Here is a 14,503-nt window from a genome sequence, read left to right as displayed (position 1 = left end):
CACAGATCATAATTAGCATGTTTTTAAATAGAGTTGTTTTCTAAATTAAGTTTGAGGACGCTTGGTGGTGACGACGTTGATCCGCGACCATGGTGTGCTGTAGTCCGTTTATAGCCTACTGTTAGCCTTTTATATCTGACGACTTTATTTAGGCTTCAAAATCTATAAATGTTGTGTTCACTTGTAAAGATTATCTTGATAGACAAAACATGTAAGTGTCATAACCCTTTGTTAAACACAGAGATTATTTTCTGCGATTTTCCACAAGTCTATGGGAAAAATGCATAGGCTTTCAAACGAGGGAACCTGCGCGCCGCTAACTTCCAGGTTGGCCTACAAAAACATGTCATCCCTGGGGCACTCAGGCACTCTATACAATCGTTTTGTTTATAAATGTGCCAAATAATAAAAATAATAGGCTATTAGGCCTAATAAAAAATGAAATTGAATTAGGTTGTGTGGTCATAGGCTAATTGCATTCAAACCCTAAGTATTTTATCATTAATTTAAAATAATGCTACTATTTTTATCAATAACAAATATTATTATAGTAATACTTATATCAACATAATCAATAATACTTATTATAGCTAATAACTAACATAAAAACAAACATTGTAAAAACATTTGATAATAATATAAATCTTCCTGTAAATGTGCCACATAATAATACAATATTATTACAAATGAAACTGACATAATATGACTTTTCAGTGCGCGTTCTGCTGTGGAACTGTTTTCAGACCGGTTTTACACACACGGTCTGCTTTTAATGTAACACTTAGTCTAACCTCTCGTAAGCTAAGATATCTCATCATATTACGCTCATAGTTTGGTATGATCTAATGCACTTGACTACACTACAAAAATATGTAAACTCCTCGTCAGCTACTCGGTAAATATCAGCTACACTCTGTTTAGCTTCCCGGTTAACCCAAACATTTTAAAGGTCATAAAGAAAGCGAGAGTCTTGAGCGCATGGTCACGCCCACTTTGAGATATTTCTGCTTGGGAAAGATTAATCGTATTCAATCGAGCTCAAACAAAAAGCTCTATAAACTCAAAAGTCTCAAGTGGTCTGAAACCTTGACCAGATGACTTGCTTATTGCCTTTAGTGTAGCTCTGTCTTAAAATAGTTTTCCATTCATGTAGAATATCAAAGTACTTCTTTTCTCTCCAAGTGGGAAGGATGATGAGGTATTTGAATGAAATTGCCCTGTTCCCCAGAGCTCGTCCTTGATAGAGTGCTATGCAGGGGTGGTCATGGACCAAGTCACATTTAGAAGTGACACTGTTCTGTCTGATGTGCACCTGCTGTTACCAAACGCTTGCCATCTCATGAAGAGACTCAATGGCGTAGGACAGCCAGGTAAGGAGAGCTGTGAGACATCTATGCATATTATTGCTTCTGTTTTGAATGTATACTAACTACTTACTGCAGGGATTTTCAATCTTTTACATGTCACAAACTCACACATGATCATCCTCGTCTGAGGGACCCCCATCCTCATACTTAAAAGACAGCTATATATTTTATAAAGATCCAATTATGATTTATGAAGACCAAATCAGCATAAAATAATGATTTTCTGAAGGATAATGTGGTGGGTTTTCCCAGGTTTTTTATGCATACTGTTTAATATGCATACTGTGCACAGTATACTAAATACTGCATATGTAGGTGCATGTTAGTATGGTATTCTGAACATTGCTATTAATTTTACACCATGTTTCATTTTTCATTCTTGCTATTTCTTGCTTTTCTTTCTGTTTTTTTTTTTTGTTTTTTTCATCACTTTACACTTACTTTTGCATGATTACAAATGGTAATTTCATAGCAGTGCTCTGTATTTCACGTATGAGAGTTTATAATAACCTGTAACCTTTTGTCTTCATAGCCTTGATCCCTGTTCATTTGGTTTCCATGTGTGCCATAAGTACTTACACACTGACTGTTAATCTTTCCCTGTATACAAAGTAGAGCTGCACAATTCTGGATAAATCGAGAATCACATATTTTTTTTTTTTTTTCAAACAGAGATTGGGATTCTCCCACAATTCTGAACAGACAGTAAATATAAATTTGTGACATTTAATATTTTGGCTTTCATCACTATTTTTAACAAAATCAAAAATCTGGCATTGTCGCCACCTGGTAGCGTAACCATGTAATCGACAAAATCCTTATTTGAAGCCCCATGTTATTTTCAAAATGTGATTCTCTCCATTTTGATCGCTTCCATAGACATAAGTGTTTATATCCAATTATAAAAGCTGTTTCATACCTATTCATGACAGCTGCTCTCTCTGGGTCAGCGGCAAGGACAACACACCCTTAAATGTTCCGGTGTGATTTTGTCAAGTTTAATAGACATAGAGAGATTGCATGGGTGTTTGAATCGAAATCACAATGATCTTTTAATGATTAATTGTGCAACTCTAATACCTTTTAGAAAGTTATTAGCCTTTGAACTTAATTCAGATTTATAATCACACACACACACATACACATGCATAACCATAAAGTAACCTAGGGTTTTCTTATGTGGCCATCAATTTGTTCCAGTGTTACAGCAAAGTATTTTTTTTTTCTGGGTTGATAATGGCAGGGCACACATTTATCACCGCAAGAAAAAAAAGGTTTCAATGCTGCGAAATGAACAGCATTGCTGGGTGGCCTATTCTGGCCTTTAAACCCCTGATGTGACCATGAGTGCAGTTGAATAGGGTGTAATTCATTATCCTCACCTGAGCAGCTATAGGCTCAAATGAAGCTGAAATTATACCAAACACAACCTATCACTATTCTTAGAAAAACAAAAGCACTTGATTTCGAACAGCAGAAATGAGGTGACCTTAACAACGCTTGACTGGAGCTGACACTGAAAAACCTAACTTTACGGTTCTGCTCTTAAATAATAAGATGCATGCTGTGCGGACACCATTAGCCAGAAAGCTCCATTTTAAACTTGTGTTGCAAAGTTCTGTTCCCATAATTTCTCTATCAATCTCACTTTTTACCAAAGTACATTGCCTGTAATTACAAATAATCCACATTGATTTTTAAGCTTCACTCTTTCCCATCCAAAGTTTCAGTCTTGAACTCCACATTATGTCATTGGTCCAAGCCCATGCCTAATATTTCTTTTATCTGTCCATGCTCATGTTGTTTTGTTGTCAAGTTTTCCAAGTTATCTGTATTGGAGTACATTTGGATGCAGTATTCTTTGAATTAATGTGGTTCAGGGAAAAACAACGCTAAATACTTGGGGTGTAATGATACCCTCATATCACGATTCGATAGAAATCACGATACTGAACTCACAATACAATATTATTGCAATTCTTCAAGACATATGGTAAAAGGATAACAAAGAAATTAACTAAAATGCTAAATTTGGTATTACATTGGGAGTGGAAATGAATAGGCTTGGACTTGGTGCTGGTAACCCAATGCACAGGACAGTGTTGATACCAGAATAAAAATATTCACAATTCTGAAGCTGAAAATACAGAAAAAAATATGAATATGCTTGCGCTCTGTCATTAACTAGATATATTTAAAATAATGTAGACCACTTTTTTACTGGTAACATAAGACATTTGGCATTGTCAGGACCCACAAATATTTCCCCATTGCATTATTATACATTATATTCAAAATTATATATAGTAGTTTAGTGTAGTAGTAGTAATGACACTACAACTCTGTAAATTTTTCTCACACAGTAATTTTCATTTTGGGTTAACTATACACAACACATATTGTCACTATCCACGATACATATTGTTGCAGTTTTGTATTACGATATATTGTGACACAATTTATTGTTAAAGACCTAATAAATACATATAATAATTTAATCATGTAATTATGCATACAACCAAAAGTTTGGGATCAGTAAGAATTTTTTTTTTTTTTCAAATAAATTAATACCTTTATTAAGAAGTGATGCATTAAATTGATCAAAAGTAACAGTAAATAATTTTTATTTTTTTTTTAAAAAATCTACAGATTTCTGTTTTAACATTGATAATAATAAATGTTTCTTGAGCATCAAATCATCATATCAGAATGATTTCTGAAGGATCATGTGACACTGAAGACTGGAGTAATGATGCTGAAAATTTAGCTTTTGCCATCACAGGAATGAATTACATTTTAAATTACATATTAAAATAGAAAGGTTATTTTAAGTTACTAATTTCAAAATATTATTATTTTAATTTCAAATAAAAGTCTTGGTGAGCATAAGAGACTTCTTTCAGAAACATTAAAAAATCTACTGACCTCAAACTTTTGAAAAGGTAACGTATAAACAAAATAAACCTTTAAATTTACAATAGTCAAAAAAAATAAAAAAATCTTTGAAGGCCAAACAATGGTTTTGTAAAATGTAATTATGTCAGTTTGGTTTCAAGAAATCTTGACTAACATTATAAATGGACCTATAAAAACAGATTTAAAAAGTATGTGTTGTCATTTTTCAGGTGCCTTTTTCTTTCTTGTCATTTCTAAAAAAAAAAAATCTGTCTAAATGTTATAGAGACTCTTTTCTTAGAAACTGGATCAATATTCCAGTCAAATGGCATCAAACAGACACATGTATGGTTATTACCGCTACAGAAAAGGCAGAAATCACATATCTGTTCATATCTGGCTGGTGTGACTGTTCTAAGCCAGTTATATCAGTGAGTTCACACCATTTGTATATCTAAAAATGGATTTGCATCTGTACTTCTAGTCTTCACTTCGAAGATTAGGATTCTGCGGGATTACGATGAGAAGGACTCAAGCTGTGATTCGCCTGTCCATGAGAACTCTGATGCATCAAATGTTCCTCGGGATGAAGATGGGGACCTGGATGTGGTGAGGAGGCCCAGATGCGCCACCTATAACAGGGATCCAGTATGTCCTATTATCCTCAGTCAATCTGCAGTGACGCTGACCGACCAGGATGAAGATTCTGAGGAGGAGGATGGTGCCTGTGACTTCATTAAGATTGGTGAGGGTTGCATTAGAGATTTGTGTTATCTAATGGGTTGTTTTGTCAGATTGTGTGATTTTAAACACTTTGCATGTCTTTAATTGTGTTTTAAACAGAGCATACTATGGCGACGCCTCTGGAGGATGTAGGAAAACAGGTGAGGACAGAGGCGAATGGGTAATTATGCAGTACGTCTACTCGTCTGCACTGTTCGAAGTTGTCATTTCTCATTGCAGATCTGGCGTGGTGCTTTCCTACTGGCTGATTTCATCCTGTCACAAGCAAGCATGTTCAAAGGCGCCACTGTCCTTGAGCTTGGAGCTGGAACAGGACTGACCAGCATTGTCATGGCAATGGTGGCCAAAACGGTGTACTGCACAGGTGGTGATGTAATTGAGTTGTTCAAGTAATTTAAATAAAAAAGTTAATTTTAAACCAGGCAGAAGTAGAGAATAACAGATCAGGGATTGTACATGCTGATAATTCCCTTGCTAAAGGCTGTTACATATTTTCATGTATAAAAACTTTAAATTAAACAAATATTGATTACCGTTAAAACAGTTTAGAGCCAGTAAGATTTTTTTATATAAACAAATTACTTTTTTCATCAAGGTTAGTTTATTTCTATAGCTCATTTCATAATGGCAGGGCTGAACAAAGTGTTGCACAAGCAAGAAAGTTAGAGTAATAGCAATAAAAACATATAACACAAAACAAGACAATCGAGTACAATCATTCCTTACATTATGACCTCTTGAACTTGTTAATCTAATTCATAAGCTAACTTAAAAAGATATGTTTTAGGACAAGATTTAAAAACTTGGCCTAAGGAGTATAGGAGAGCGGAAGTATGAGGGCACGCTATTCCATAACCACCGAAAATGCACAATCCCCCCTTAAATTTGAAACGTGTCTAGATACAGACAGCAACAGGGTATTAGATGACCTCAAAGACCTATTGATCTAATGGTAAGAAAGAAGATCAGATAAATAATCTGGTGCTGAACCATTCAAGGACTGAAGGACTAAACAAACAATAAAGTCTTTAACTGGATTATATACTCAACCGGAGCCAATGCAAACTAGCTAATACAGATGTGATACTTTCCCTCTTCCTAGTACCTTTAAAAGTCTGGCTGCAGTATTTTGGACCAACTGGAGGCAAGAAAGACAAGATTGAGAAACCCCTAAATTGAATGAATTGCAATAGTTAAATAAATGCATGAATAACAGTTTCTAAGTACTTGAATGGAAGGAAAGATTTAATTTTGCTGAAAAAAAATGCTGATTTACCAACTAAATTTATGTGTTTATCAAATTTGCATGTCATAAATGACTCTTACTTGAGAACTTGAGACTTAAAATGGATATTTGTATGTTTGGATGGACCAAAAACTAACACTTCAGTTTTGGAGTTGCTCAATTGAAGAACATTTTCTGCCATCCAGCATTTAACATTGCTTAAACAGTCGAACAATAACTGGAGAAAATGTCTGATTTTAGTGAAAGGTAAAGCTAAATATCGTCTGCAAAACAATGATATGAAATCTGATGTTTACAAAAAATATTGGCTAATGGAATCAGATACAGGGAGAATAAAACGGAACCTAGAATAGAACCCTGCAGCACACCACGTGTTCAAGCAGCAGATAAGGAGGAGGTTTTCAATAGCTACTGAAAAAGCTATTCCCTTAAGATAGGATGAAAACCAATTTAAAGCTGATCTCCTAATTCCAACATACTGCTCAAGACATTTCAAACGAATTGAATGATCAATTGTGTTGAAGGCTCCACTAAGGTCCAAAAAACCCAGAATGACACTGGAATCAATACTTAGTAAAAGATCATTCAACTCTTTGAAAAGAGTAGATTCTGTACTATATTGTCCACCAAAACCTGACTGAAACCTGTCTGATATTTATTTTTTCTTCAAAAAGGAGGAGAGAGAAAAAAAAAAAAAAAAACTTCAGTACCTTAGAAAGAAAAGAAAAATTGAAATGGGACGATAATTAGTAACTAATAGGTCCAGATTAGCCCTTTTATGCACTGGCTGTATCACTGCATGTTTAAAAAAGAATGGAACACAGCCATTAATAAGACAACTATTAACTGTATACATGGTCCAATAGTGTCCAGCACTTCCCTAGAGATGCAGGAAGAGGGTCCAAAGAATATGATATAAGTTTTATATGATAAAGATTATGTCAGTTAAGTGGCAAAAGGGAAGTGGCTCAAAACTAGCCAGAATAGTAGGATTACAATAATCGACAGAAGAGACAAAAGTTTATTTTTAAAAAACAATTGCTGTACTTTTGAACTAATAAGAAATATTTGTTGAGCACCAAGTCAGAATATTAGACTGATTAACATGAATAAATTACAGTTTAATTAAAAAAATAATAATAATATTGTATAAGAATTTACTAATAATAATATAGTAATAACCATTACTATAAAATTGTAATAATATTACACAATATTACTTCAAAAACATGTGAAAACATTTGTAATATTTAAAAAGCAACAAAATTAATATTTTTCATTTTGAAAATTAAATAATTGCAAATGGTTAACACATTAAGTTGAAAATCCATCTTTGTCAAAGGATGGTTTAGTAGCATTCTTACAATGGACAGTATCCATTTAGTGGCAAGAAAACCCTCAAAACACTTTTGGCTGTGGTAGGCCTGTCACGATAGCTACTTTTTGTTGTGCGATATATTGCTCCAGAAATAATTGCGATAAACAATATTATTGTCATTTTAAGACCATTTTATGCCACTGAATATATAATCATAATATAACAGCATAATAATGTAAGTAGGCCTACACACTTTCAAATGACAACAACCATTTAATTCTTTAGATCATGGAAATTAAGGATTAAAAAATGTAATATTCTAAATAAAAAACTGTAAATCTTCCATTTACAGATTTTTCCCTGACCTTGTATGAACAAAGACATTTATATTTTCAGGGAACAGTGAATTGCGGCTTTGAAATCGAGAGCATTTGGACTTGTTCTTCCAAACTGTCTGTAGTTGTCAGGAAAACACTATGACGCCTCAAATAACACCTTTTTTTCATCTGTCGATGACTGCTCTGTGTAGGAACTGCAGATGATGGCATGATTGGCAAAATGTTGGTGACATTCATTATAATCTAAACATAATGGGCGATATATTGTGTCACCAAAAATTATTGAGGTCATGTACATGTATTGCGCGATAAGTCGATATATTGATTATTGCGACAGGCCTAGGCTGTGGTGTGAAAGCAGTTATTGCTATATTGTTGCTTTTTTCTGATGATTGCTGCCATTTAATTAATTTGATTTGTTTTCCGTAAGTCTTTGTAATACAAGCAAGTGTCCTTGGAAAAAATGTCACTTACTAGAGCCCTGTTTGTCTGTATGGATTGATGTTCCCAGACCCATGGAGTAGATAGAGCCGTGGTTTTAAAGAGAAAAGAGCTCAGAAAGGCTTGGTGTAGACAATAAACAACAGTATTATCTTAAAAGAGTCTACTAATAGACGGCTAAGACTGCAGAACAAATCACACACAGGCACGTTGTAGATGTTATTGTAGAAATTGCTGGCTGTCCAAATGTAAAAACAATATTGTCTGAAAACTGATATTTAACCTGTATATTGTGCATACCTATTGTCTGCTAAATAGAAACGTAAGTGACGTAAACACAAAAGATAAGTATAGGTATGGAGAATTCACTTCTACCAAAATCCCCAAATGCTAGTCTCTGTAAACTAACGCCTTATCGAAGTTTAGGACTTTTTAAACATGGTGAGTCAGGTTGCCCATGGCCATGTCCACACGTTGACTAATGGACTTTATCAAACCTTTCATTTTGTCTTTTTAATTTTACACCAATGGTACTTGAACACATTAGCATGTCAGTGTTATATAATGTAACTATCATTATATAACAAGACACTAATCTGTTTTCTCCTTTTTCAGTCCCATTTAGTCTAATAGTATAATCTCTTTCTTTTTAGTAGTCTTTTAAACTGAATCAATGTGTGAATTAGTCATAGTTCTTTTCAAAACATTTTAGCTTTGTGATTGGCTTCAGAAGATAAAGCTTGTTTTGACGGATGAAGGCTTTTTCACCTTTAGCTCACTAATGAAAACCTCTTTGTGATTTGCAGATGTTGGTGAAGACCTTCTGAGCATGTGTCAGAGAAATGTGACTTTCAACAAGCAGCACTTTGAACCCCAAGGTAAACATTAACACCATGTCAGGATTTCATGCAGAGTTCTCTCATTAACAGCAGCTTTTCATGTTGATAATGTGTGTCATTAGAAAGGAGTACTTCCTCTGGCAGAGCACCTGTGCCATGTGCTCCTTGGTTTAGTGCCTCTGTAATTGTGTAAACAAGCCAGTTCTTTAGAGAAATACAGGTTGACACAGCAGGACTGTGAAAGAAGCTTGTAAAAAATGCTAATGGTTCCTATGAAAATTATTTCTTTAGTTCATTTTCGGATTTATGTGTTTGATCAGGGCTACAACCAAAGTCTTTAACCAAAGGTAATAAGGTAAAAGTAGATTTTTACATTTTCTGAAGAAATCGAAAGTGGTGCATAACCTTGCAAAAGGTTGCTAGGTGTCCTTGATAGTTTGTACTATAGTCTTTAAGATATTCTGTGTAGATTTGCAGTATCCATTCAGAAGTTCTTACTTCACTTGGGATGTAAAGTACACACTAGGTGCTTCAAGCTGTAAGTCGTAAAATGAAAGTGAGTGTGACATGTGAAGGCCAAGTAGCTATGGTAACCCATACTCAGAATTTGTCCTCTGCATTTAAAGGTGCAGTAAGCGATTTTTGAGAAACAGTGTTGAAAGTGGATTGGACCGAGCACCAAAACACACTTGTAGGGGAGTGATCCTTTTGGGTAGGGGCGTGTTTGTTTTGGTGATTTCAAATATCAACAGCAATTCTCAGAAATTGCTTACTGCACCTTTAACCCATCCAAGTTAGTGCACACACATTAGGAGTAGTCAGTAGTGAACACACACACACACACACACACACACTGCAAACCTTGGACACACACATCAGCGAATGGGGGTTAGGTGCCTTGCTCAAGGACACGTCAGTCATTTCCTGCCAGTATTGAGAATTGAACTCGCAAGCTTTGGGTTACCAGTCTGACTCTCTAACCATTAGGCCACGACTGTGCTAAAAAGTGATGTTTTATTGCAGAATATGACATTTAAAGGTGCCCTAGAACTTTTTTTAAAAAGATGTAATATAAGTCTAAGGTGTCCCCTGAATGTGTCTGTGAAGTTTCAGCTCAAAATACCCCATAGATTTTTTAAATTCATTTTTTTAACTGCCTATTTTGGGGCATCATTATAAATGAGCCGATTCAGGGTGTGTGGCCCTTTAAATCTCATGCTCCACGCCACAAGAGCTCGCTCATGCTAACGAAACATTTAGAAAGACAATTTACAGATATCACTAAAAATATCATGTTATCATGGATCATGTCAGTTATTATTGCTCCATCTGCCATTTTTCGCTATTGTTCTTGCTTGCTTACCTAGTCTGATGATTCAGCTGTGCACAGATCCAGACGTTAATACTGGCTGCCCTTGTCTAATACCTTGAACATGGGCTGGCATATGCAAATATTGGGGGCGTACATATTAATGATCCCCACTGTTATGTAGCAGTCAGTGTTATGTCGAGATTCACCTGTTCTTCTGAGGTCTTTTAAACAAATGAGATTTATATAAGAAGGAGGAAACAATGGAGTTTGAGACTCACTGTATTTCATTTCCATGTACTGAACTCTTGTTATTCAACTATGCTGAGGTAAATTCAATTTTTGAATCTAGGGCACCTTTAACTTCTCTGGTAGTTTTAAAAAGTCATGAACTTAGTTTACGGTTGATGTTTCAGACAATACAGTTAGTTAATTATCAATACAATAAATAAAATACATTAATTATTATGAAATAATATTTAAATATACAAAAGTGTTGGGAGGGGGCAATAAAGTCTAAAGGGGCAAAAAATAAATACTAATACAGCTAACTGGATGCCATGCACAAGTATCACTGTGCAACACACATGGCAAAGTTATATGGATCGGTTTCATGCTGGAAAGAGCTCATTTATTCACATAATGTTCTCTGTCTTAATATATAAACAAGTGTAAATGTCAACAACATCATATGTGTAAAGGATAGTCTGTCAGGTAAAAACATGAGATCATTGATGTAATCAAATTGGTCTGCCATTTTATTCAAACCATCACTCCTGGTTTCCATAAATGCTTAAAGTGTAATTGTCTTAAATGTATTTCATACAAATATGAAAATTTGATGCTATTTTTCTTTCCTTCATCCTCGATTTCCCTTCTATACATCCAACAGACAGTGAAATAAGGGTGCGGCAGCTGGACTGGATGGCAGATGATTTCTGCACAGGTAAGAATTCAAGGAAAATCAGGTGTGAGATGCTAATTGGTGTAGATGAATGCCAGACTTGAGATTGTAACCAGCTGTGTCTATTAGAGCTGTGCAATCTTCCTCACCTCCTGTAGAATCCATTTCTAAGTGGGAAGTAGAGTGCATCTAAGGGCAGTTGACAGAGTACAGTACACAGGGCTTTCTCACACTTATAATACCAGTGATGCTGACTTGAGAAATAGGACAACCACATGAAAGCCAACATGTGGTTGTCGTCTCATTTCACCTAATATGTCCTCTCTCCCCAGATGCTGATTTGGAGTTCTGTTGGACTGACGCAGAAGTAGCAGACTTACATGATAATACCACATTTTTGATGGCAGCAGATGGTACATTTGCCAGGAGTGCTTTATATAATTATACAATGCCTTACCACAAATTGGAGAGAGAGTATTAACATAATGAATGAATAACTGAAGGCACTCAATGAGCATGATGAAAGCCTGAATGATAATAATTTGTTATTTGTTAAGGATGTTTTGTACTTCCTCTTCAGTGTGTTACGATGACGACCTCACAGACGCTCTGTTCAGAACGCTATATAGACTTTCCAGCAACATGAGGCACCCCAGCACAACCTACATCTCCATAGAAAAGAGGTCAGAATGGCCCATTACATGTCACCAGCCAAGTCAAGAATCCTTGTAGCTCATTTGTTAGCATTCATGTTCATCATTATAACTATAATAAATTAAATAATTAGTACATAAATAATAAAATAAATAATTTTGTATACACTTCAAATACCTGTTTGCTGCTCAACACTGGCTTTTTATTATAGCTGCCCTTTTAATACAATTAACTTGTTTGACAGAAACTTTCCTTAATAAGCCTTTATCTGACCGAGTTCTGCTGTGCTTTAAAGCACTCACATATCTTATGATAGTTCAATAATCTCCATTCAGTTTTCATACAATATTAGTTGTTTTCATGCCTTTTGCACAACATTGCACCATTTCATGCTTTTCATCTTCAGAAAGATCTTTCTTCATCCCCGTATTGCATGAGAACTGTGACTTGCTTAAAGGATTAGTTCACTTTCAAATACATTTTTCCTGATAATTTACTCACCCCTTATGTCATCCAAGATGTCTTTCTTTCTTTCTTTCATTAATTTGTGTTTATAAAGTATATACAGTTGTATTTTTTTTGAAAATGACCGATGGTTTTGCTAGATAAGACCCTTATTCCTCGTCTGGTATTGTTTAAAGCCCTTTAAAGCTGCCCTGAAACTGTAATTTTGACCTTCAACTGTTTGGAGTCCATTTAAGTCACTATAAGGAGAATAATCCTGGAATGTTTTCATCAAAAACCTTAATTTCTTTTCAACTGAAGAAAGGAAGACATGAACATCTTGGGTGACATGGGGGTGAGTAAATTATCAGGAAATTTTAATTTGAAAGTGAACTAATCCTTTAATAATGTGGAACAACGTCTAAGTAGGGTTTCCATAGACCTAAGTAGACCTGGCAAATTATTTTGTCTGAGATTGATATCAGTTATCTAAAAAGACATGGATAAATAAACAAACAAACATTTTCTTAGAAAAATGTAAATCTGAATGTTTATTCTACTGAAATCTTACTGATATGTCACATTCATAATAATTTGGAACGCAGTGTATATTAGCAAAAACATCTACTGTAAATATAATCAAATATTAACTATTATATGTTGCTTGATTTTTTTTTTTTTTTTACATTTAAATAAAATGGTATGGCATTCATCAGCAGTGGCTAACAGGGTCGTGCTAACTAAGAAAAACCTTGACCTCTTGTTACACCTTGTAAACCTTGACCTTGTCCTCTTGGTTTCTGTATTTCCGATTCAGACTGAACTTCACTCTGCGACACATGGACGTGTCTTGTGAAGCTTATGATCATTTCCGCCACTGCCTAGACCAGTTACAGCAGATGACAGATGGAAAGATGAATTTCACGGTAGAGCCTATGAAGATTTCCTTTCCACAGTTCTTTCAGTATGAAAGGGTTGACCAGCTGGTGAGAAGCACTTGTCTGTATTTATAATTATATATAAAAAAAATGTATCATATATCATACAGTAGTATCAATCAATTATCATTTTATTTATAAATCAAAATAAAAATGATGGTAGTTGACCATGTGGGCCTTTAGAGGGAGCTGTTCATGCTTGTAGTAAATTGTGTTCTAATTAACTCTTAAAATGTATTTCATTAATGATTCTCTCCTCTGCTCCTCTCCAGGAACTTTGGAAGGTGACAGCAGAAAGACTTTAATATGTAACACCACTGGTTTTTAAGTTATTTTTTTTAACACCAGGATTTACAATGTTTGCAGAGTGAATCTGTCTTTGTAATTCCCTTTTTCCTTAAATGTGAAATTCAAAGTCCTTAGTTTGATCATATGCTCTAATTTTTAGAGTTAGTTTGTGGCAAGTTTTTCAAAGGATTATTGGGAGAGTTTAGGGACTATATTGTTGACACATTTTATGAAATGCTGAAAACAAACAAATTTACTGTCATTGAGGTAGTGTAATATTACCTAAGCCAAAACTGCAAATTTTTATTTCACCAAATAAAAATTTTAAGACTGAAGAGCATCCATGCAAATATATATCTTCTTTTTATGACCTCCTAAACTGTTGCTCTTTGTAGCTATTTGCACTTGCATGCATGGAAAAAATGCATAACATCATATATGTTGGGGTGTGTCTGTGTGTGTGTGTGTGTGTGTGTGTGTGTGTGTGTGTGTGTGTGTGTGTGTGTGTGTGTGTGTGTGTGTGTGTGTGTGTGTGTGTGTGTGTGTGTGTGTGTGTGTGTCCACGATGTAATACAAACCTGAGTTCACCTACATCGTGGGGACCAGCCACCGGTCCCCACAATGTAAATGAATTAATAAAAATACTAAGTGATGTTTTTGTGAGAAAATAAAGGTGTGCACAGTTTCCAGGTTAGGTTTAGGGTTAGGTGTAGGGTAGGGGGATAGAAAGTACGGTTTGTACAGTATAAAATGCATTGCGGCCTATGGAAAGTCCCCA

The 14,503-nt window shown here is 35.0% G+C and overlaps 1 protein-coding gene across 4 annotated transcripts; it reads left to right on the top strand.

Annotated features, from left to right (window-relative positions):
- Positions 1–708: 708 nt before the first annotated feature.
- mettl22 (methyltransferase 22, Kin17 lysine) lies at positions 709–14,274 on the top strand. 4 transcript variants are annotated; one of them, XR_010893460.1, is made up of 11 exons: positions 709–1,370; positions 4,747–5,007; positions 5,106–5,146; positions 5,226–5,370; positions 9,156–9,227; positions 11,390–11,443; positions 11,734–11,814; positions 11,982–12,084; positions 12,821–12,854; positions 13,317–13,425; positions 13,710–14,274. XR_010893460.1 is itself a non-coding variant. In XM_067373965.1 (11 exons), the coding sequence occupies exons 2-11, from the start codon at positions 1,265–1,267 to the stop codon at positions 13,740–13,742; spliced, it is 1,065 nt and encodes a 354-aa protein (XP_067230066.1). In that variant the 5' UTR covers positions 709–895; positions 1,229–1,264; the 3' UTR covers positions 13,743–14,272. The 4 variants fall into 4 exon arrangements, 3 of the variants coding, with proteins under 3 accessions (XP_067230066.1, XP_067230074.1, XP_067230082.1); XM_067373965.1 differs by lacking the exon at positions 12,821–12,854 and having other exon boundaries at positions 709–895; positions 1,229–1,370; positions 13,317–13,485; positions 13,710–14,272; XM_067373973.1 differs by lacking the exon at positions 12,821–12,854.
- Positions 14,275–14,503: the final 229 nt, after the last annotated feature.

Source organism: Chanodichthys erythropterus, chromosome 3 (assembly GCF_024489055.1).
Source record: "Chanodichthys erythropterus isolate Z2021 chromosome 3, ASM2448905v1, whole genome shotgun sequence".
Classification (NCBI taxonomy): Eukaryota; Metazoa; Chordata; class Actinopteri; order Cypriniformes; family Xenocyprididae; genus Chanodichthys; species Chanodichthys erythropterus.
The sequence above is the reverse complement of the archived record's forward strand: the minus strand, read 5'-3'. Positions and strand labels throughout refer to the sequence as shown.